A 25,869-nucleotide genomic window follows, 5' to 3' on the forward strand; every position below is an offset into this window, starting at 1 on the left:
CGGCCGGAGCGACGAGACAAAAACATGAAAACCCATTATAAACGAGGCATTTGTTGCATCCAGTGGGGAAATAATAACGGATTATAATGACTTATACTGACGTTTTACGCATTGCATCGCGCCGCGTAAACATAAAACCATGTCTGCATTTGTGATCGGTGGGCTTGCGGCACATTTGATGAGTGACTCAGAAATAGTGCAGAATCTTAAATATCTCTTTTCATTTATGTTCGTTTTACCTTTTTCAAAATCCTAAAACTTTCTGTTTATTTAGAGGTTGAAACGGAAATAAAAATCAAAGGTACAAAAGCTGTCACTGGGCCGGTATCCTTTAGGTATAAAAATGCACTTTTAAAATACTGATATTTACCTCTAAGTTACTAATATGCACCATTTAGGGGTAAATTAGGTACAAAGATGTACTTTTTGCTTTTGTACCTATGGCACTGCCCCAGCTTTGCACCATTTTTTCTGTACAGCATACACGCTATTGTAAGCTTACTAAAAATAGATCTTGCTATCTATTATTAATATATATGTATATTGAAAGATTGTGTTTGTGTGTTTTGTGTGCGTGTGTGTGTGTGTGTGTGTGTGTGTGTGTGTGTAGCACAGCAGTGGGGTGAGTGTGTCTATGCCTTGTCCACAATAGTGCCCCTCTCATAGACAATGAGGCCCGGCAGAGAGCGGCCTGCGCTCTATTATACCCATAATCCCCGTGGCTTTGTGCTCTGCCGAGAGAGAGAGCGAGAGAGACAGAAAGAGAGAAAGAGGGAGGAGGGACAAACGTGAGCTCATCCTAAACAACTCTCATCCAGGGTCAGATTCACAGAGAGACACAAAGAGAGAACGGTGGAAAAGAAACAATCACAGAGACACATTTCAAACGAAAGAGTTGGACAGGAAATAAAGCTTTCAAAAACTGGTGCTAACTGAAACTAGATTTTTACACACACAAAAATATATGAATGTGCTTGTTACAAAACTTGCCACCATAATGCTAGTGTGTACTTGGTTGGTCTGGGTGGTTTGTTCATGTTGCATTGCTCAAAGAAGAAATAGCTGACAAGTTCCTAATTTATTTATTTATTTAATAAAGTATTTCTGATTTGCTTCAAATATTTTCTTCTTTATTCATTTTTATGAATTTAGTTCCACTTATATCTCTTAGTGTAAACATGCTATGGCCGCAGTTAATCTGATTAGTGTCTCTTTAAGAAGGTTAAGAGCACCTCTTTAAGAGGTTTTGAACACATGCAGTAATATAACACAGAAGAGATGGTAGTACTGAGCCGAGTTGGTTTCGTGTAGTTTTTCTTTTGAGAGCTGTAAGCTTATCCCTTGTGAAAATGAGGTTCACTATATCATACCTTAATATGAGTACTTGTTACGGGAATAATATACTTTAACCCCCGTGCTGTGCTGAAAATCCTTTACCTAATTTGGTGTTTTTGGTTAAAAATGACTTTCCTTTTAAAATGTGCTTGTGAATCTCTCATTATGCTATATTATCATGAAATATTGGATTCAATCTTTTTATTAACATGGTTTCTTTCATTTAGGACAGGTATAGTATTTCGGAACCTTTTGGAACGTTTTGGCCCACTGTTTGTGGGCCTTTTTGATCTAAGCATTTGAGTAAAAAAATTAAATAAATAAAAATAAATAAATAATAATTGTTTGTGGATGTTCACTTCAAAATCAGTTCCAAAAAGAAATACAAACCTGTGCTATAGCTGATAGAAAGATTGAATCCAGTATTTGGTAATAATATATCATAATAAGATTTACAAACTTTTAGGCCAGTGTAGGTCAGTCACTTTTGAATTGGAACTCCACAAGTGCAACAAGATGGGAGGAAAATTTCTAAAAAAGTATAAAACTTGTCAAAAACATTTGGGGAAGTTTTTATACACTGTGTGAGCATCGTCAGTAGCTTTTAGTCCAATACAGTTTGTTTCTTCATCAGATTTGGAGAAATGTAGCATTGCATCACTTGCTCACCAATGGATGCTCTGCAGTGAATGGGTGCCGTCAGAATGAGAGTCCAAAGAGCTGATAAAAACATCACAATAATCCACAAGTAATCCACACCACTCCAGTCCATCAATTAAGGTCTTAGTTTAGTTTAGTTATACTTTATTGATCAGCCTTGGCTGAAAATTGGTCTTTGGCTTTGCTTTACATACAACAATGACAACACAAAATATTCACATAACACAATCAAATAAATACTTAATATATTCACCTCTCCTAAAACACGGCAGTCCTACCCTTTATTCACTTATTGCATATAGCACAGGTTTGTTTATATATTGCTTTAGTTGCCTTCAGTGTCCTTAACGGCGCCCAGATGGTAACAATTCAAAGGCAGATCAGAGGGTGCGTTATATCTCCACTTATAGCCAAAGTTTTCCTCCTAACTGCTATAACATACAGCTGATCAATAGATTTTTGTCTCTATGATTTTGGCTGCCATCCTTATGATCCTGTTTAATTTTACTTTGGTTACACTTTATTTTAAGGTGTCCTTGTTACAGTGTAATTATGCATTTAAGTACTGAGTAATATGAACTAACTACATATACTTACTATATGGTTAGGGTTAGGATTAGGGTTTGGTTTAGGGTTACTTGCTTGTAACTACGCATAATTGATAGTTATTAGTAAGTACATACAACATGTGTAACAAGGACACCTTAAAATAAAGTGTTACCTTTACTTTATTTACAGACATTATTCGCCCAAATCAAGCCGTTATATTATACTATTAAACTAATATAATCTCTTTGTAAAACACTTTGGCTAACAGAAAATTCTCTGTTTCCTTAGCAAATATAACCTCTGATTTGCTTTCCTACAGATAAAATCCACATTGCCAGAGAAATTCAGTTTACAATCAATCATAGTTCCCAAATACTTAAAAACCTTCACAAATTCTATAGGTTGATCACATCACCGTCATTTCTGTTGAGGGTTCTGAGTGATTTAAAATCAATTCTTTTGTTTGTCTCTATGATTTTGGCTGCCATACTTATGATCCTGTTTAATTTTACTTTGGTTACACTTTATTTTAAGGTGTCCTTGTTACAGTGTAATTATGCATTTAAGTACTGAGTAATATGAACTAACTACATATACTTACTATATGGTTAGGGTTAGGATTAGGGTTTGGTTTAGGGTTACTTGCTTGTAACTACGCATAATTGATAGTTATTAGTAAGTACATACAACATGTGTAACAAGGACACCTTAAAATAAAGTGTTACCTTTACTTTATTTACAGACATTATTCGCCCAAATCAAGCCGTTATATTATACTATTAAACTAATATAATCTCATTGTAAAACACTTTGGGATTTTGGCTGCCATACTTATGATCCTGTTTAATTTTACTTTGGTTACACTTTATTTTAAGGTGTCCTTGTTATAGTGTAATTATGCATTTAAGTACTGAGTAATATGAACTAACTACATATATTTACTATATGGTTAGGGTTAGGATTAGGGTTTGGCTTAGGGTTACTTGCTTGTAACTACGCATAATTGATAGTTATTAGTAAGTACATACAACATGTGTAACAAGGACACCTTAAAATAAAGTGTTACCTTTACTTTATTTACAGACGTTATTCGCCCAAACCAAGCCGTTATATTATACTATTAAACTAATATAATCTCTTTGTAAAACACTTTGGCTAACAGAAAATTCTCTGTTTCCTTAGCAAATATAACCTCTGATTTGCTTTCTTACAGATAAAATCCACATTGCCAGAGAAATTCAGTTTACAATCAATCATAGTTCCCAAATACTTAAAAACCTTCACAAATTCTATAGGTTGATCACATCACCGTCATTTCTGTTGAGGGTTCTGAGTGATTTAAAATCAATTCTTTTGTTGAGAACTCACTTTACACCATTTTTCTAATTTAAACGGGAGTGGTGTGGATTATTGTGATGTTTTTATCAGCTGTTTGGACTCTCATTCTGACGGCACCCATTCACTGCAGAGCATCCACTGGTGAGACAGTGATTTAATGCTACATTTCTCTAAATATGTTCCCATGAAGAAACAAACTTCTGTACATCTCGGATGGCCTGAGGGTGACTACATTTTTATTTTTGGGTGGACTATTCCTTTAAAGGAGAAGCATCCTCTACAGGGTTGGAAATGGTATTGTCTTACTAATTTATGTTTTACTGTGCAAACAGCTTTATGAACATTATAAGTGGACCTCAGGGGAAACAGATACATAGATAGATACATAAATAAAAAAGTATGACACATCAGATGAATGAGTTAGTTGTACAATCAACAAATAGTGCAATCATTAATGGTAAAAGTATGTTTATTTCATAAGAAATCACTACAAACAGAGCATAAGGAATATAATCTTTCTTATAATATTTTTTATCCTGCTACAAAATATAAATGATATTAATACACACTATCAAACACAATTATCACATTACAAACAATGAATAAATACTGTGAATAAATAAGGAAAATAGCCAGATAAATTCAATTTATAGACCTACTGTATGGCGAGCCAAGTAAACCTCCTAGAAAAGTCTACATCTAAATAGGCGTCTACTAACACCCACAGTGACCAGCTCTGTGAATTGCTAAATTATTTGGACGTCACAGTTAAATTACACCCTTAACTTTACCTTGATCAGAAAATGTAACTTCCAAAGACACAGTCACTCAAAGTTATGTAATGATTTTCACTTGGTTTGTGTTTGGTTGTTGATTGCATTGTTTTCCAGTGAGTTGCAGTAGCTACTATGAACCCCTCAGTGCAAACATCACACAGATGGCTTATACACATAATCAGAGATTCTATATGCGTTATACGCTCTTGCTCAAAAAGTCAGCAGTTTTAGATTTATATCTCCAAAACAGTCATTTTGGTGAATGGCAAATAAATGTGCTATTGAAACTCTTGTAAGAACTAAAATCATCATGACAAATAGTTCAACACAATGAGAAAGCAAGCCTTTTGTGTTTCCGTGGGTGATCTCATTAATATTCATAGGTATTAGCAAAAAATGCGCACACATACTTTTTTTTACGTTTAAACACCAAAACTGTACAATATCAATATTAACAGGATCTACAATGTAAATGATTTTTTTTTCAAACTTTAAAGTTTTATACTTAGATGAATTCTCTAGCAACTGAGTGTGACTTTTACATACTGGTAAATGATGGAAAATCCCTTTTTCATGTCAAATGCATTCATAAACGAAATCTGTATGGGCCTAATAAAAGTAATCAACATCACACAGATGGCTTATACACATAATCAGAGATTCTATATGCGTTATACGCTCTTGCTCAAAAAGTCAGCAGTTTTAGATTTATATCTCCAAAACAGTCATTTTGGTGAATGGCAAATAAATGTGCTAATGAAACTCTTGTAAGAACTAAAATCATCATGACAAATAGTTCAACACAATGAGAAAGCAAGCCTTTTGTGTTTCCGTGGGTGATCTCATTAATATTCATAGGTATTAGCAAAAAATGCGCACACATACTTTTTTCTACGTTTAAACACCAAAACTGTACAATATCAATATTAACAGGATCTACAATGTAAATGTTTTTTTTTTTCAAACTTTAAAGTTTTATACTTAGATGAATTCTCTAGCAACTGAGTGTGACTTTTACATACTGGTAAATGATGGAAAATCCCTTTTTCATGTCAAATGCATTCATAAACGAAATCTGTATGGGCCTAATAAAAGTAATCATAACTCTTAAAGGGATAGTTCACCCAAAAATGGAAATTCTGTCATCATTTACTCGTCATGAAGTTGTTTTAAACCTGTATGCATTTCTTTCTTCTTCTGAACACAAAAGAAGATATTTTTAAGAATGTGGGTAACCAAACAGTTGCTGTCCCCACTGACTTTGATGGTAGGAACAAAACAGCAACTGTTTGGTTTCCCACATTCTTCAAAATAACTTTTATGTTCAACAGAAGAAAGAAACTCATTCAGGTTTAAAACAAACTTGAGAGTGAGTAAAAACCAACATGACAAAGAATCGTGATAAAATCGTGAATCGCGATTTTCCTGAAAAAAAAAAAATAATCGTGATATGAAATTTTTGCCATATCGCCCACCCCTAACCTGGACAAGAAGTTGTGCAGCATGCTCCATTAGGAAGGGCCTGATCTTTTTGATGTTATGCAATGCAAAACTGCATGATCGAGCGGTTTTTGCAATGTGGTCTTTGAAGGCCAGCTGGTTAATGACCAAACTTGGTAATTGTGGATGAACCTAGCTGGATGGTGAAATCATGCTGTAGAGTTGGAGTGGCAGGGAAAGTTCATGAAGTTGTTTTAAACCTGTATGCATTTCTTTCTTCTTCTGAACACAAAAGAAGATATTTTTAAGAATGTGGGTAACCAAACAGTTGACGGTACCCATTGACTTCCATAAACTTTCATTGACTTCAGTGCCATATTAAGTAATATGCAGGCTTTCCATGGCTGAATCATCAAAGATAAACAAGTATAAAATGCTACTTATTTATTGATTCATACAGAACAGAATGAAACCATTATAATTTCAAAAACTGTAAATGTGTTAAATAAATAAATAGCCAACATATTTAATAAATCTTATTTATTATGAAAACAATAAAATTCACCTACTCATTCCTTTAATTCAATATTCTATGGTCCTCAAATAATTCATTATACATATGTAAAATGCTTTATGTTTCATTAATTTGATTCTGTACATTTCAGTGTCTATCTAAATGTACATAAATGTGTTAAAAGAACCCCTTTAGGTATGAATACCTATGAAAGCTAATGAAATCATGTTGGTGCTATACAAGCTCACAATGGGCAAAAACGCAATCCCATCAGCAGTAGCACGACATTATGTCACAATCCAGGTCCACCTCACAATCAGCCCACTTTGGTAAATAGCTTATTTTAAGTTGAGTTGTAGCCACAGCTCTTTTGAATTACGTTCACCCATCACAAAAATCAGCTCTCCTTCAATTCTCATCTGTACAATGTTCATTTTGTCACAAAAAGTAATCCGGAGGAGTAGGAGAAGGCGAGGTGTTGGGATGGGAAGGCCGAGTCTCGTTTGAACTGATGAGCTTCTCGTAACGGGCTTTGTATGTGTATCGCTCTCTCAACACACGAGACAGCTCACACTGCAGCTGCTCCAGCTAGAGGAACCAAAACAGAGAGATATCACAGATTTTAAATACTAAAAACAATTTGATTACTACAAATGAGGTCTAGAAATGCTGTCCAGGTAGGCAGATTACTAGGTTTTGGAAGACAGTTCCAAATATCTGAGTTACCTTTTCAAATAAGTAACACCAGTTACTATATTATTCCCATTTTCTGACAGACAGCTTTCCTGTCCCCATGTTGAGAGAAATCAGTTACTGTAGTTACAGACTAATGGTGCTTTTCCACTGCATGGTACGGCACGGTACGGCTCGGTACGGTTCACTTTTGGGGGGTTTTCCACTGGGTACAGTACCTGGTACCTGGTACTTTTTTTAGTACCACCTCGGTTGAGGTTCCAAGTGAACCGTACCGTTACCAAAACGTGACGTGTAAACTCTGCTGATCACGGATTGGCCGGAGAGAATCGTCACTACCTGCATCACTGAACTTGCGACACAAACACAACAGAACCGCTAGATTTAAATCAGCACAGCCAGCGAAGGATCGAACGCAACTGTTTTGAACGAGCGCACCTTTTTTAACAACCCAAAAAATGATATAAATCATAAATCAACCAAAAAAAAGTTTCGTTGTCTGTTGAGAAAATACAGATGTTCCACTCGTTGATAGCAGAGGAGTGGATCCAGCGAAAGCTTGATGGGGCGACGCGGAATGACAAATTTGTTTAGGAGTCGCAGTAGTAGAGGCGGCGCAACTATAACGACATGTGCATAATCCCGCCCACTCTAAAGCGGTACTGAACTGCAGTGGAAACGCAAACCGAGCCGAGCCGTGCTGTACTGAGCCGAGTCGTACCACGTAGTGGAAAAGCGCCATAAATGTCAACATGCATTTACTCATCTCTAAAAACAGTAAAAAAGCAAACTCAGAATATGACGCAAACCTGCAATAAAACAAAACAAAAATCCTTTATGTATTTAATCCCATTTTATTAACCAATGACTTTGCTGCTGACTGTCACGAACAGGTTCAGAGGAAGATGATGAAAAAGGTTCAAACAGGTTTCTACAAACAAAAGGTTCTTTAATAAAACAAACTCAGGTAATCCAAATGCGAGAAGGCAACATAACAGCGTGCCTACACACAAACAATACCAGAAACCAACTGAACGAACAGGAGGAACTTAAATACACAGGGTGATAGAACTCAGATGATGAACAGGTGATGACTAGTTCATCAGAAACCATAGTAACAAACAAGGAACGGGGAACTGGAACAAAGGAAAACAGGTAATCGACAGAAACAAATGAAAACAAAATCAAAACAGGTAGTTCATGACACTGTCCTTCAATGATCCAATTCAAGTATACAATTAAGCAAAATTGTCGCATTTGTGTATAATTTTTTTTTTTTTGTGATTGCGAAGAAAGATTTGAACTTTAGATCTTGCGTCCTATTCTACATGCAATCCAGAATGGCGGCACAACTGAAAATTATTTATTTTATTTTTTTGGAGCTTTTTATTCATTTCACTTTTGGTGTGAAAGGGCTTTTACATTTGCCAAAATATGTATAAAAAAATAAACAAGCAAACCCAGCCCAGACGAGCAAAAGTAACACAAATGTAACGTAAAACGTAATGCATTACTTTTCATAAAAAGTAACTAGTTAATGCAATTAGTTACTTTTTTAGGGAGAAACATAATATTGTAATGCATTACTTTTAAAAGTAACTTTCCCCAACACTAGTTATAATTGACTTTTGTTGTTTGTGGTTGTATTTGTCTAATTTTTGTCATATTTTCGAGCCAGATGTGTGTGTGTCGTGTACCTGCTGTGTGAGAATGTGTTTCTCGGACTCAAGCGCGTGCCGGTGCTGGAGTCGTTTGTAACGGCAGGACTGGGCATAACCACGATTCTTCAGTGTCCGTCTTTTCTGTTTCAAACGGACCACCTCATCTTTGCTTACCCCACGCAAATGTCTGTTCAGCTCTCGCACTGACAGACTTACCAACTGCTCATCGGAAAAATGCTCATCCACCCCACACTGAAAGAGAACGAGACAATAAGAGATGTCAGAGATTTGTCACAGAATGGACACAACGTGTTCATGATAATCAAAGCTTCATCAAACACTCACATGGACGAAATGGATAAATGATTAGTACACAGCAGTTGAAAGGTCTGATGTAGTGTACAGTGAGATGAAAAACACCACAGTCATATAGAAGTATTATTAATTTATTTTGTTAGTGTAGTTTGTCTTGCCTCATGGCTTTTCATTTTTTGGTGCTACTAGAGTTGTGTTCAAACCAGTTGATATCATCTGATCAGATATACAGTTGCAATCAAAATTATTCTGCAAAAGAACAATATTTTATTAAAGCAATTCAACAAAAGCATCAGTAAACTATTAGAGGAAGTTTACTAATATACCCATTTGAGTGATTCTGAGAATGCAAAGTTGATGAATAATGAAAAAAAAAAAAAATCAAATTGGCTCTAAACATTCATGTTCAAAATTATTACCTTCGTTTTTTCTCGCATTGACTACTGCAATGCACTTCTTGTTGGGGTTCCTAAAACCCCACTTAACAAATTGCAATGTGTGCAAAACTCAGCTGCTAGGATCCTGACTGGTGCCAGGAAAATTAGCATATTACACCAATTCTAAAGTCTTTGCACTGGCTCCCGGTCAGGTTCCGAGTTGATTTTAAAATCCTTATGCTCACATATAAGGCACCGCATGGTCTGGCCCCTCAATATCTGTCTGCACTTTTAAATTTATATACACCCAAGCATCATTTACGGTCCTCACAAGCTGGTTTATTGGTAGTTCCACAGACACGGTTGCGCTCTGTAGGGGACAGGGCTTTCTCTTCCTACGCTCCTAGGCTTTGGAATCCACTCCCTCTACAAATTAGAGATGCACAGAACCTAAGTATTTTTAAATCTTACTTGAAAACTAATTTTTTAGGTTAGCTTCTTCTTGACTATTTTGATTTTTATATCTTACATTTACATTTACATTTAGTCATTTTGCAGATGTTTTTATCCAAAGCGACTTACAATATCTTAGTTTGTTTTTAATTGGTTGTCATGTGTGTGTTGTATTTTTACTTGTTTGTTTTATTATGTAAAGCGCATTGAGGTTTTAAAGGCGCTATATAAAAATAAAGTTATTATTATTATTATTATTATTATTATTATGTCCTTCATACAGTCAAAATTTCCACTTCCTGCAACAGTAAAACACCCCCATAACAGGACTGGTCCACCTCCATGTTTGACCATGGAGTTGGTGTTCTTTTTTGCACCAGACATACCACTAATCCATGGGTCCAAAAAGTTCCAGTTTGGTCACATCACTCCATAAAACATTCTTCCAGAGCTCCACAGGTCTGTCCAAATGAATTTTAGCATGTTCAAGTCATCCTTGTTCTTCTTGGTCAAGAGTGGCATTTGGCAAGATGCCCCAACATGAAAGCCATACTTGCACTGTAAAAATGGCCAGGAATTTACAGGATTTAAGAGTATTATTTTACAATATATTACTGTAGTCAGAAATTTGCAGTGAAATCAATGCATGCTGGGTCATTTTCTAACAAATGACTGTGAATGAACAGCAGAATGATGCTAACATCACAGTAATTTATTTACTGTGAATTCACATTATAAAGTTGTCTTTAACTGTGCCACTGTGAGAAATTTAGTTGTTTACTACTGTAATTGTTTTGAAGTCACCATAATCACCATAATTATTTGTTTGGGATCTTGGACCTTTTACATTCATATTCAAATTTCTGATCTAGTCATGTCAGTCATGTCAGAAATGAAAACATTGTTTGTTTGTTTGTTTGTTTTTGTGTGAAAACACTAGAATATGAAATAAGCTAATTGCCTGACTTTATGTTAGTTTAAATATTCTTGACATTAAAGGGATAATTCACCCAAAATTTGATGTTTATCTGCTTACCCCCAGGGCATCCAAGATGTAGGTGACTTTGTTTCTTCAGTAGAACACATTTGATGATTTGTTTCTTCCATTTGATGATTTTTAACTTTAACCGTTGCAGTCTATCAGTCGTATAATGCATGGCAATGATGGCAATGGCTCTGAGAGTAAAAAAAACATGCACAGACAAATCCAAATTAAACCCTGCGGCTCGTGACGACACATTGATGTCCTAAGATAAAGGTTACTTTTACTCATATTTAATAAAACAAACAAATCTCATGGATTTACTTTGAATAAATGACCTGGACAGTATCTAGGAATGAGAATGTCCAAAGTCACTGCACACAAGGCCATCTTGTTTCTTTTCTAGCTAGGAAATTGAAATCCATTGAGCCATATTGAGCTCTTTCTTCCCACTAGAAAAGTTAAAAATCCAAGCACCATGATGCATTGAGATTTTTAATTTCTCTCAACTATTGACTATATGCACGGAGCACTCTTTGGAACTTCCGTATATAAAATAAGCCAGCTCGGAAACTTCCAATGTAACGTCATTTGATGTTTTGGTGTATATAAAAACTCTTGAGACCCTTAGAAACCTCTCCTGCCTCGTTCTTGTCAGAAACTGAGAAACAAAATAATTTTAACACCGTAAATAATGACAGCGGTATTGACATATGGTTTCATGTTATTTAACAACATATAATTTTAAATGCTGAGACTGGTAATCCCAGGAGAGTACCTAGACATGTAATTGTACATTTAAATGTTGACAACAAAAGACAATAATAATTGTTTAGGCTAATGTTAGCTAGCTAACGGTGCTATATTGTAAACAACATCATAGGCTAATGGTATTCTTGATAACCGATAAAGTCTCATGTAATTTAAAAAATAAATAAATAAGCCCAGACACAGCCTACACTGTAAAATGTAACTGATGAGCTTACTAATAAAAGTAAGTGATTATAACTTATTTTGAATAAGTTTGTTGACTTTACTAAGTTTAACAAAGTAATGACAACTTTTTAGCACTGAAAGTTATTAAACTAAATAGGTACAATTAAACTTTACTTACAATAAGGAGCATTTTGAAATGAGTGGTTATGCATAGTTCCACAAATAGGTGGAGTCGATTTGCAGCTGAGCATCTGACGATGGGAGAAGCACATGGAGAGGTGAGTCATCTCGTGTTTGTCATATTTTTCAGTTGCTTAACATACAGTAATCGACCATGTAATAATCAGATTAAGTAAGGTAGAGTTACATAGCAACATTGGATGTTATATTTTTTTTGATCAAATTGTTGGATTGTGCTGGATTGTGTTCATCGAAATGAGCAGTCTAACATTTGCTAATCACTGCATCTTTGGCTGCATTTTTTTTTTTTATCAAGTTTTTGTTTCGAATGGCCTCATTCTTGAAAATTCACCTGAATGAATGTGTAAGTTGTTGATTCCGTTCTGATGTAAATTTTTTGGTTCATGAAAGTGTTTTCTAAATGTTAGTAGGTTTTACACCTGCTTCCAAGCACATGTAAATTGTGCTTGAAACATACAAACATTCTGTATTATTTTAAGCAAACTGCATTTAGTTAAAATTTAGTTAAAACCATACAACTCTATATAAACTCAGGGATGGGTTATTTTTATATTATAAATTTACTCATTTGGATTCATCTGAAGGTAGTCATGTGAATCTAGGACAGCATGAGTGTGAGTAAATTAAACAATTTGCAAGTATCCCTTTAAAAGAGTAACAAAAAGCCTAATAGACTTTTCTGTTTCCTTTTACAGATCAATTCAGAGTTTAATCGAATTGCAAGCAAAAACCTCAAGCAAGATTTAGTGTGACAAATGAAAACATTGTTTGTTTGTTTGTTTGTTTTTGTGTGAAAACACTAGAATATGAAATAAGCTAATTGCCTGACTTTATGTTAGTTTAAATATTCTTGACATTAAAGGGATAATTCACCCAAAATTTGATGTTTATCTGCTTACCCCCAGGGCATCCAAGATGTAGGTGACTTTGTAGGACAAAATGAGAAAACTCTTTTAAAAGTTAATTTGGCCTTTCTATATTTAGGGATTCACATTTTTCACATTTTGAACTATAAATGGTTGGTGATTTTGTTTTGAAGTGTGTTGAAAGCAATTTGATGGATGTGGCTTGTGAATGCCTGTCTCTAAATGTGGAGCAGTGCTATCAGATTATGGTAATATCTACTATTATTGTGATTTAATCCTGATCACTGTCACTTACACTCAGTCAGATTATGCTGTATGGAAATGTGCTGCTAAAATCACTCTCACACACACACACACACACACACACACACACACAGTACACCTCTAACATAAGCTAAACTACACACAAATTACACACAAAGCTCATACATTTTTTTGATTTATTATTATATTACCCAACGTCCTATGTCATGAGAAAAAACAGCACAGTCATAAAGAAATGTTAATTATTTAGTTGCAAATAGTTAGTGTAGTGTTATGAAGCCTCATGACTTTTGCGTCACTACTAGAATTGTGTTCAAACCACTTGATATCAACAACGTGCAAATTCATATGTTACTATAGAGATGATTGATTTATTGATTTATTTTCAGTGAAGTAGTGTTGGTTGCAATTGAAACATTAGTACACTGTAAAAAATTGTCAGGAATTTACAGGATTAAAAAGTTTTACTTTACAATATATTACTGTTGTCAGAAATGTACTGTGAAATCAATGCATGCTGGGTCATTTTCTTACAAATGACTGTGAATGAACAGCAGATTGATGCTAACATCACAGTCATTTGCATTATAAAGTTATAAAGCCACTGTGAGAAATGTAAACTTTTTACTACTCAATTGTTTCGAAGTCACCATCATGGTGATTAGTATTTGTTTGGGCTCTTTGACCTTGCATACTCATATTCAAATTTCTGATCTAGTCATGTCAGAAGTGTGACAAATGAAAACATTTGTTAAAATGATGATAAAGCTAGAATATGAAATAGGCTGATTGCCTGACTTTAAGATAGTCTAACTCTTCTTAGCAAGAACATGAAGATTTTATTTTAGCATCATTTAAGCATGAAGATTAATCAGTAACTTATTTCATATTCATAACTGTTTGTGGATGGATCTTTCACAATACTGAAGCAACTGCTGAGAAACATCTTTGAAAGATGTGACATTAATACTCGACATACAAAACACAACAGTGGTAACATTCAACAAATAAAAACAACACTTACAACATAAACCAACATTATAAAATAAACCAACAACACAAACTGCTAAAAGTGAACCAAAAACAAGTTATAGCACAAATAAAACCAAGAATAAAAAAAAACTCTACATTGTTAAACATTTTAGTGTGAAATTACAGTACATTCCAGGTTAATAATTGCATTACTTACACAGTAATTTCACAGTGGGACTTCTCTTGTCTCTAACTGCACTCTCAGAAATGTCTTGTGAACAAACAGCATCATACTGTGTTTCTACAGTGCATATGTACTCTGAAAGCACCAGAGTTTTTTGCTGTGTTGTTGGTTTATGTTGTAAGTGTTGTTTTTATTTGATGAGTGTTACCATTGTTGTGTTTTGTAAACAGTTATGAATATGAAATAAGTTACTGATTAATCTTCATGCTTAAATAATGCTATAATATTTCATATTCTAGCTTGTCATCACTTGTTTTCATTTGTCACACTTCTGACGTAGACTAAATCAGAAATTTTAATATGAACATACAAGGTCCAAGGTCCCAAACAAATAATCACTAATCAGCATTATGGTGACTTCAAAACAATTACAGTAGCAGGACAACTTTATAATGTGAATTCACAGTAAAACGAGAGCAGTAAATTACTATGGTGTTAGCATAATTCTGCTGATCATTCAGACATTTTAACCAAAAATTTTGATGTTGATGGAAAAAGTCTGTAGACACATTATAAATGATGCTAAAATAAAATCTTCATGTTCTTGCTAAGAAGAGTTAGACTATCTTAAAGTCAGGCAATCAGCCTATTTCATATTCTAGCTTTATCATCATTTTAACAAATGTTTTCATTTGTCACACTTCTGACATGACTAGATCAGAAATTTGAATATGAGTATGCAAGGTCAAAGAGCCCAAACAAATACTAATCACCATGATGGTGACTTCGAAACAATTGAGTAGTAAAAAGTTTACATTTCTCACAGTGGCTTTATAACTTTATAATGCAAATGACTGTGATGTTAGCATCAATCTGCTGTTCATTCACAGTCATTTGTAAGAAAACGACCCAGCATGCATTGATTTCACAGTACATTTCTGACAACAGTAATATATTGTAAAGTAAAACTTTTTAATCCTGTAAATTCCTGACAATTTTTTACAGTGTACTAATGTTTCAATTGCAACCAACACTACTTCACTGAAAATAAATCAATAAATCAATCATCTCTATAGTAACATATGAATTTGCACGTTGTTGATATCAAGTGGTTTGAACACAATTCTAGTAGTGACGCAAAAGTCATGAGGCTTCATAACACTACACTAACTATTTGCAACTAAATAATTAACATTTCTTTATGACTGTGCTGTTTTTTCTCATGACATAGGACGTTGGGTAATATAATAATAAATCAAAAAAATGTATGAGCTTTGTGTGTAATTTGTGTGTAGTTTAGCTTATGTTAGAGGTGTACTGTGTGTGTGTGTGTGTGTGTGTGTGTGTGTGTGTGTGAGAGTGCTTTTAGCAGCACATTTCCATACAGCATAATCTGACTGAGTGTAAGTGACAGTGATCAGGATTAAATCACAATAATAGTAGATATTACCATAATCTGATAGCACTGCTCCACATTCAGAGACAGGCATTCGCCAGCCACATCCATCAAATTGCTTTCAACACGCTTCAAAACAACATTACTAACCATTTGTAGATCAAAATATGAAACAAGGCATTTGTGAAAAAAGCGTGCTTAAATGTATTCATATTTTATAATTATATAATATTTAAAGAAAAATAAAATACTTGCGGATAACGTAAAATTAAAGGTACAGGTCACCCAAAAACAAAAACGTTGTCATCATTTACTCACCCTGATGTTAATTAATTTCTTTCTTCTGTTGAACACTAAAGATTTTGAAGAATGTTGGTAACCAGACAGTAGCTGGAAGCCCATTGACTTCCATAGTATTTTTTAGCATATTTGGCTACCAGCAACTGTTTGGTTACCAAGATTTTCATAATGTCTTCTTTTGTGTTCAACAGAAGAAAGAAACTCAATTGAGGCTAAGTAAATGATGACAGAATTTGAATTTTGGGGTGAACTATCCCTTTAATGAAATAAAAGGCCACTTAAGTGTAAATAAAGTACGTACACACTTTTTTAAAAAGTTTCCTCACTTTTTAAAGAGATTTCTGAAAAGCTAAAAAAATATTTTGGAAACTTATCTGCTGAAGAAATCTGATCCCTGTTGAGTACCTGCATGTGACTGTGTTGACAACCATTTTAGTTAAATTGGATAAACTGGTGACTGCAAGTACCTGGGTGACTTGCAGATGATGATGAAGATGATGATGATGATAATGGCCTTGCATTGGCTGGTGTGGGTGATGGAGGCGGCTCTGTGGACTGAGGGGTTGTAAGAAGGGACTGGTCGATGTGTTGAGATTGGAGAGAGATGGAGGGGTAGAAGAAACGACAAGTATAGGGCGGTGACACATGTCTGACGGCTTGTTAAGAACAACATCAGCACCGCTGTCACTGCTGGAGTCACCCATGTGACTGCTGCTCGAACTCTGAGACAAAACTGGGAACTGTGAAAGAGCGGAGGAGATACAAAGAGCACATTAGAAAGAGATTACAATGAAAATGGCACATTTGGACAAACACAGTTGGCCAGTGGTTTCCCTTGGCCGGTGGTTCTCAACCCTGTTCCTGGAGAAAAAAACTGCACATTTTGTATATTTCCCTATTCAAAAATACCTGATTCAGGTCATTAGCTCATTAGTAGAGACTCCAAGACTTGAAATTGGTTTGAGATAAATGGGACATTCAAAATGTCCAGTGTTGGGTTGCTCTAGAACTAGGATTGAGAAGCACTGGCCAATAAGATAACAAAACAAGCGCATGAACTATGATGGAAATACATTTACCGAATAAATTCCTTGATGCGCAAGAAAAAACTCATGTGACTTTGCCTCAATGCGATCATGCGATTGGATACGTGGTTGAACCAGAGGACCGATCTCATCGCAAACGTTGTTTTAATAACCTGAGCGAAAGTACATCATCAAAATGATTTTGTATAATTACCTTCCAAAACTGTCTCACAAAGACAACTTTGGATGTAAACATAGCTTATGATCGGCAGACTATGATTAGCTGGTTAAAGTGTGCTTGTTTGGTTGGAGCTAAACTCTATAGTAAACTCTATATATGATCATGGCCTTCAGGAGTACTTAAAAATACAGGCAGGTGTGTTGGAGCAGGGTTGGAACTGAAAACTGCAGGATTTACATAATGCAACAGGAATGCCTTGCTGACACACTGCCATGTTGTTCATAGCTACTAAATATGTCCTTTTTCATTGCTGTAGAGGTAACAAACCTTTGTATTCAAGGGGGCGATGGAGAAACTTGCGCATTTGAAAGATTCTTTTCAAATTGTTGTTCTGCCATAACAGTATATTACCCTATTAAGAAGTCGGACCAAAGAAGATGATTAATGCTAATTTAACGCTAAAGCCCAAAGAATACTTTTTTTATGCATATGCGAGCGTCCGCGTACAGTGCGCATGACGCAAATTTCATCACCATTTCGTAACCATGCATACTTTGTCGCGCAGGTCACGTATGCACATTGAACTTGTTTTGCACTAATCAGTTGTTTCACAAGGTGGTAACACTGACCTGGGTCATTGTTTCACAGTAGAAAATAAAACTAAAAAGACAGAACAACATCAACAACAAAATACCAGAGACTGCAACAACAACAGACGCCTGCTTTGACAAGCGCTTGTGTGAGGGCTTCAACTTTAGTTTAAAAGAATACAAAAGACATTTTCATCAGTCATAACTTCTGAAGAATAATAGCACAGACACTGAACTAAGATGAACCTTTCTAGAGTGCATGTGTTGACCGCCTGAATTTGTGCACGCTATCAAATGGAATATACTTCGAAAGTCTACGCATTCAACTGTACGCTAAGAATGCAACATGCACTCACATAGTGAATTGTGTTTTTCAACAACTCTTGGAATGCATTGGTGTCTAAAATTGAGCTTCAGAGTTAGAAGTGTTAGTGTTCAATTGCTTGGGCCTAACACAAACAAATACATGATCCAAATATATTACCTGTGAAGTTGCGGCGGCTGCAGCAGAGTTTAGCAGGGCCTCCACTGCATCCTCACATCCCAGGAACCCTCCTCGATCCCGGTCCCCTCGATCCGGCACTCCTCCAAGAGTTCCCAGCAGAGACGCAGCACCTCCGGGCTCCCCACCGAACTGCTGCTGCAATGCAGCCAACCACAGCAGGTCCTCCAAGGAGGTCGGGTTTGAACACGGCATGGGGCCTCCAGCGGCTGGGCTTGCGTCCAGGTTTCCTTGAGAGCCGGAGCTCTGGCCTGACATGTACCCGGTGGAGATGGACAACGGGAAAGAGAGAGAGGAGGAAGAGGAGGATGCAGATGGTGGTGGGTGTCCATCACTGAGCGTGGGTGATGGAGGAAGTGAGGTGTAGGGACTGGAGCTGAGGCTGGAGTCAGGAGGAGGGCGAGGAGCATACGGAGATCCGTTCAACTCTTGATGGATGCCTGGTTTGGGGTAGAGGCAGGTTGGAGGAGGCGGAGGGGTGTCAGGCTTCACTTCAAACTTGAGCAGGTCAAAGTCATTGAGATACTCCATGGCCAGGGGGCTTGAGGGCAAAGAGAGCAGCGGCAGAGATGAAGACATTGCTGTGTCGACAGGAAGTATGGAAGTTGTTGTCTTTGAGTTTTCAAGGCGAACAACAACAGACTTCAGTTTTTACACAGAGATGGAAACAATAATGTGCCAAATTAGACTCAGTTGTTAAAATGCCTGTTTCTTTGAATTGAAGGCTTCCAGTTTTATCATCTGAAACTGGCAAAGAGAAAGAGAGAGAAAAAAAATCATGATTAGACATCCACAGTCTTCTCCAGAGATACAGTGCATATACTGTATGGTAATCTGCGACCAATAATAGTAGGACTACATTAGCAGGTAATGACTAACATACTAACTGATGTGCTGGAAGGTTATGCCACATTAGACATGACAATTCCAAAGACTGGCCTGATATTACAATAAAGGCTGATAATGACACATTAAGACATTAATTTTCATGAAACGTTACAGAACATTTGTGATAACTGGGTGTTCATTTCTTGGCTTATTATGTATACCGTTCATCATGTATTCCGTTTCAGATTAATAGAGGAAAGGCCTAAACCCAATCCCATAATCTTAAACCATCAATCCAGTTATTCCACTGAACAGTTGCTCCTTAACAAAGTGTACGACTCAAACAATATTTAATGTTAGGACTGATGAAATACAGATCAAAGTATTCATTATAGGGTAAAAGACAGACAAACTAAACACATCTTATCTACAGAGAATTGAACCATTCAAAGAATGTTGTGTTAAAAAATGAATACTATGGCATCTTGAGATAACACGAGTTTACATATTTTAAAACTGACAATCCATATGTTGAAACTGACATAAAATCAAAGGTACAATTTATTTTATTTTATTTACTTATTTTTTATATGGTAGCAAGCAAGGTGACACACCTAAATGGTTAGATCATAAACTCAATCTACTAAAAAGTACAAATATGAAGATAAAATAATAAAGAAAGATTTTAGGTTTCAAGTAGTTACAACTTCAAATAATTCCAAATTTAAATTCCAATATTGCCAAGGGTTATGTTAAACAATTATACATTGTGTCTTTAGAGGAAAAAAAAAAAGTACAGAAACATCTTGAGATTAGGTAGGAATTCATTTTAATAACTGATAACTTTCACTTTTCACTTTCACTTAATATAAAGCAAAGTAGACAACCTTAAATTAAGAGGCTAGATAATAAACTACTAAAACGGCTAACTACTAAAAATCTACAAACTTCAACATGAAGAAAAAGTGTTAGTTTTAATTAGTAATTATTAGTTTTAATAGATTAAAATCATTGAATTATTAAACATTCATTTGTAACTCCAACTTTAACTGACATGTTAGCATTAAAATGCCTGTCAATAAGCGTATAAAACAGTTTTTAAGTCTTAACAATCATTATTCAAATAATTATTTTAGCTGAGAGAACGGTTAACCTTCAATTGTTTTTTCTTAAGTTTTATGGGAAGAATATGAGAAGATAAAGTGGGAAAAGAGAGGATTTGAGAGTGGAATACAAAAGAGAACAAAAGAGAATAAAAAAGAGTGTCAGGATAAAACTAGCATGACTAGAGAGTGACAGAGGGAGAAATGGAGAGACAACAGAAGAAAACGTTTGTTTTAAAATGTCCATGTTTCTTACCGTGTGTTCATGTGGACAGCTCACACACATCCTGAGGTATTGACTGACAGATTGACTCCTGCCAGTGTGTGTATATGAGTGTGTGTGTGTGTGTGACAATGTGAGAGCATGTGTTTGGTGTGAGTGTGTGTGAGCCACTTTGGAGCTGATTGCCACTAACAGCGCCCCAGCCCTCCCCCTCTGACCCCCCGCTCCAAATCCCCATCCATCCCGTCTCTCTCTCTCTCTCTCTCTCTCACTCACTCTTCTGTAGTTTTTCCACCAATCAACGTATACTAAAAATGATACATTTTCAAATGAGCAGCACACTTCTTTAATTACTAGCAATAGAAACACTTTTTCAATCAAGTAGACAAGGACTTTTACAAATCTATTACCTTAGGGTTTAAAAAGTTGACATCCAAAACTTAAAACAAAGAAAATGTCTTTGAAATGGAAATTGATGAATTTACAATAACACAATAACAAACTGTGTCATAAATTTACAGGTGTTTTTGAGTAACCACATGACCCATCACACCTGCATGTATATACACATATGTCTGACATGACCAGTTTTTATTATAATATTCATAGAGCCAACAGACAGACTGATGAGCTCATTTGGTTCACAGCAATCAAAGAGCCATTTACATGCTGCCACCTAGTGCACTGACTGAAACATCAACTCTGACTTTTCAGAATCACGGTCATGAAAAATTCGATAAAAGATCAATAAAAGTAGGCAAAAACTGTAATAGTAGTAAAATGATAACATCATTTTGAAGCAATCCCAAATAATGCTAATGAGATTTTCTTACTGTATTGTATATGACTAGATCTTTTAGAACAATACCCAAAAGGAAATCATTCAGGACTTTAAAAACTGTCCTGTAGCAAGACTTTACTGCAATATAATTACAAATTCTGCACATTGTAGAATTTTTTTTTTAATTGTAGAATTATATATATATATATATAAGAAGGTAGGTATCCTGAAATTCACAGCAATTAAGATGTAATTATACATTGTCTTGTGCATGACAAAACATGCACACGTTTTGTGGCTTGGTGTGTTAAGCACAATGTAATTGCAGAGGGTTAGTGGTGGGTAAAAAATTGCCAAACTAGCACTTTTAGTGATCCTGGGGGGATAAAGTTGTTAATCTGATGTCCTAATAATGTCTCGTTGAGGAATCAACACAGTAATAATGTCTGAGTAAATCTGATTTAGACACTGGGAGTAATACAGTGAGATATGTAATCTCTCTGAAACACACATTAGACACAAGCGTACATGTGAGAATTTCTCAGTTGTAGTGTCTGGACCAATCAGACACACCATTTTTAATTTGATTTAACAAATCAATTATTCATTAGATTAACAAACATTCACAGACCCCTCACCCAATAAACATACTGGGTGCCATGATGTCTGTGAACGAGGCCCGGGACCCTGTTTACCATGGCAACCATGACACCTTTGCTAGACCAGATAGACTTTACGACCTAATGGCATGTTGAGAGTTCTCCCTCTCACTACATTTTCCATAGGAAAGACACATAATGCACAGCAAAATGGACTCTTCTCTAATTAATTCATAGGAAAACCTTTTTGTGAATGAACACGCATCTCCTCAGGACATTGTGTATACCATTACTGTTCTTGTATATTGTCTGTTGAATTGTATACTGTTTTGTGTGTGTGTTATGATAGATCACTAGTTAAGATAGCCGATACCATGTTTGGTCTCTTTGAATTTGTCTTCTGATGATCTAAATGAGCGTTTATATTATATGTGGGTACATAGGCAATATATTAGTGTTCTAAGAATCTTTAGTAATTTTGAGTTCCATATACAAATTATGCTCTCACACAAAGGGTCATAAAACTCCCCAGTATTTCCAACCTCCCAGTATTTCCAACCTCCCGGAGGAGGGGGGTGTTCGCCACCAATGATGCCTGTTCTGCTTCCCGTCCAAAGCCTGTATACTGATGTCAGCCCTGGATGCCAAGACTTGGGCGGGCCAGGCTGCCTCCTGTATCCTGCAAGTACACCAGACCAACGCACTAAAAAAACTGTAAGAGGGTATTTCTGACCAGGGGTTGATGCAGGAGCTGCGCACAGTGACTGACTTTGCCCCCGTCTCCCAGGCTGGCCTCTGACGGCCCCCCACATTCTCAATAAAAGAGCAATTTCCTTCATCTCTGGGTCTGATGTGTTGGGATCTGTCTGTGAGCGATGCTCTGCTTCCTCACTATCAGTCTTGACACAGTGTATCGCCACTCAAGAGGTTGCGGTTGCAGGATGCTCCGCTTCCTCACGCTTCCCTTGCTACCTTCCCGTGGGATCCGGGGAGTCAGGTAAGAACTTCTCCTCTGCCTCTACTTCGGGACGCCATGCTTCCCAGGTTGGGCCCTCTTCCTCTCCTCTGCTGACCCACCATGGGTACGTCAGGAATTGTCCCTATGGTGCTGCTTGCTCAGAATTTGGGGGCCTGGCTAATGCTCCCCATCCCGTCTGGCTGGCTCATTCGGACAATTCGATTCAGCTATGCAATTCAATTCACCAGGTGCTCTCCCAGGTTCAGGGCATCTTCTTTATGTCAGTGTCAGACAGGGATGCCCCTGTCCTGCCTGCAAAGATTGCAGTCTTCTTGGTGAAGGATGCAAGAAGAGCCTGTCCTTCCACACGAAATGAAATCTGCATTTTACAGTCCTTATTTCATCATACCCAAATCCTGGATCTGCGAGTCTTGAATCGGTCCCTTCACCGGCTTCCATTCAAGATGTTGATGCAGAAGTGCATTCTTTCATGCGTTCGACATCAGGATTGGTTTGCAGCAATCGACCTGAAGGACGCATACTTCCACATCTTGATTCTACCTCGACACAGGCCGTTTCTTCAGTGGTCCAGCTGGTTTGGAGTCAATTCAGGGAAGCCCAGGTGGACTTGTTCGCTTCCTAGGAATTCTCACACTGCCAGTTGTTCTACTCCCTGACCGAGGCCCCCCTTGGCACGTATGCGCTGGCACACAGCTGGCCCCGGGGTTTGTGCAAGTACGGTTTTCCCCCAGTGAGACTCCTTGCACAGACTGCAAGATCAGGGAGGACGAGGAGCAGGTCCTGCTGGTTGCGCCATATTGGCCCACCCGGACCTGGTTTTCCAATCTCATGCTCCTCGCGACAGCCCTTCCCTGGAGAATCCCCCTGAGGAAGGACCTTCTTTCTCAGAGGCAGGGCACTATCTGGCACCCACGTCCCGATCTGTGGAACCTGCATATTTGGCTTCTGGAGGAGACGCGGCGGACGTCAGTGGCCTCTCACGGTCTGTGATAGATACTATCACTCAGGCTAGGGCCCCCTCTACCAGGCAGGCCTATGCTCTGAAGTGGGGTCTGCTCGTTGATTGGTGTTCCTCTCGCCGAGACACTGGCTAGTGGATGCCATCACCTTGGTTTGCCAAGCTCAAGGCAAGCCATGCATCCTGGAGGTAAGAGCTCATTCCACTCGGAGTGTTGCCTCCTCTTGGACGTTGGCGTACAGTGCTTCTCTAGCATATATCTGCAGAGCTGCTGGCTGGGTGACACCTAATACTTTTGTGAGATTCTATAATCTTCAGGTTGAGCCAGTTTCCTCCCGTGTGTTGGGTACGAACAGGTAATTTGAGGGTGGGACAGCTCTGTGTCTCGCTTGCGGTAGCATTCCTCTAGCTAGGATACGTGCACCTTATCTTCTACCAGTAAGTTCCCCGTCTGGTGAATCCTGGTCGAATTCCTCCAGCACCCTGCGGTATTCAGACTCAGTGGAAGAGTCTTTTGCCGCATCCAGTACTTGGGCTGCATGCCATTAGTCACCCCCTTTACTGGACTAGGTGCCATACATGAGATTCCCTTGGTAATCCTTATGTTCTTCCACGGTACGGTTTCCCTTGGTACACCCATGTCTTTCCCTGGAGTTTTTTACTGCCAGTCCCTGTTGTGTTCCCCTGAACTGGCATCACAACAGTTTGTTAGATTGTGCTGCGACCAGTCTTACTATCACATTCCTATAGAGCGGGGGAACTATGATGTCACTTTGTATGCGGATCAGCTGTTAGCATCGCACTGGTTCTCTCGACAAAAAGCCAATAGGATTTTTCCATAGGCTTTTGGATTATCGCAAAAAATAAGCTCTGTATTCAATCATAGTTCATGAAACTTACACGTTTTGTCCATCAAGATAATCTTCACAAAGTTATATAACTTTTATGAATTTTGATGCCCAAATAAAAGCACCAGAACTGAAAAGTTAAACTTAGGCTATAAACGAACTGCACCTCCATGCATGCATGCTTCCCACAACTGTTTCAAACTTATTTTTAACACGTTCAGTGAAAAGGATTTAGTCTGTATATGAATTTTAATCCACGCTACATGAACCTTTTCATATAAACTGGAATAAATACAAAACTAGAGCCAAACTAAAACTGAAATGAGACATTAGTAATAAATAGTATATGAATATATATATATACTGTATAAGTATATAAATGAAATAATCATAACTAAAAGACATATGAAAGCACGATTGAAAAATGATTTCTGTACATTTCGAAATAAGGTGCATTAAAAGTCAATAAATCCCTGATTAATATGGATATTTTAATTAAAAACGTGTCTCCACGTACTATTCAATAAAATTCTAGTGCATTTAATCTATTAAATAACAGCTGAGTGAGCGAGTTTTTGGATATGGTAAGATTAAACTTATTTTAGTGAATAAAGTACCACATCGTTTTGTTAGGTTGGGTACACAAAATGTTATGTTTTTCTTGCTTCTAGAAAATCCTCAATCTATATGCTTCGTAATAGCTTCATGTGGCCGTAAACATTTAATTTTAACATGGCTTTAAGCACTATGCATCGTTAGAAGTTTCACTTTCACTGCGACTAAGCCGGTAAATGTGGTGTTTACATGGAATAATCATATGAGTTTACCTTACAGTTTATATAGTATCTGTGCAATCAAGTCAACGATATCGCTGGAAATCTAACTAAGCAACTAAGCAAGCCAGAGGCGACAGCGGCAAGGAAACAAAACTCCAGCGGTGACAGAATGGAGAAAAAACCTTGGGAGAAACCCAGAGGCGGACAGTAACTAAGTACATTTACTTGAGTATTGTACTTAAGTACACTTTTTGAGTATCTGTA

At 36.9% G+C, this 25,869-nt stretch overlaps 1 protein-coding gene across 2 annotated transcripts; it reads right to left on the minus strand.

Moving 5' to 3' along the window:
• Positions 1-6,403: 6,403 nt before the first annotated feature.
• Positions 6,404-20,811, minus strand: LOC107680315 (transcription factor MafA-like). Of its 2 annotated transcripts, none has more exons than XM_016476163.1 (5): positions 20,698-20,811; positions 18,493-19,251; positions 16,680-16,952; positions 9,003-9,218; positions 6,404-7,200 (listed from the first exon to the last, which is right to left on the minus strand). In XM_016476163.1, exons 2-5 carry the CDS (start codon positions 19,087-19,089, stop codon positions 7,051-7,053), a joined length of 1,236 nt encoding a protein of 411 aa, XP_016331649.1. In that variant the 5' UTR covers positions 19,090-19,251; positions 20,698-20,811; the 3' UTR covers positions 6,404-7,050. The 2 variants fall into 2 exon arrangements, with proteins under 2 accessions (XP_016331649.1, XP_016331648.1); XM_016476162.1 differs by having other exon boundaries at positions 18,493-19,257.
• Positions 20,812-25,869: the final 5,058 nt, after the last annotated feature.

The sequence above is a fragment of the Sinocyclocheilus anshuiensis genome, unplaced genomic scaffold (genome assembly GCF_001515605.1).
Source record: "Sinocyclocheilus anshuiensis isolate Anshui unplaced genomic scaffold, SAMN03320099.WGS_v1.1 scaffold1161, whole genome shotgun sequence".
Classification (NCBI taxonomy): Eukaryota; Metazoa; Chordata; class Actinopteri; order Cypriniformes; family Cyprinidae; genus Sinocyclocheilus; species Sinocyclocheilus anshuiensis.

Coding starts and splice junctions, on each gene's coding strand:
- LOC107680315 (XM_016476163.1), bottom strand. CDS start 19,089: ATGTCTTCATCTCTGCCGCTGCTCTCTTTGCCCTCAAGCCCCCTGGCC. Junction 9,219..16,679: donor ATCATCTGCAAGTCACCCAG/GTACTTGCAGTC, acceptor GTTCTCTTTCAG/TGTGGGGTGGATGAGCATTT. Junction 7,201..9,002: donor AACACATTCTCACACAGCAG/GTACACGACACA, acceptor TGGTTCCTCTAG/CTGGAGCAGCTGCAGTGTGA.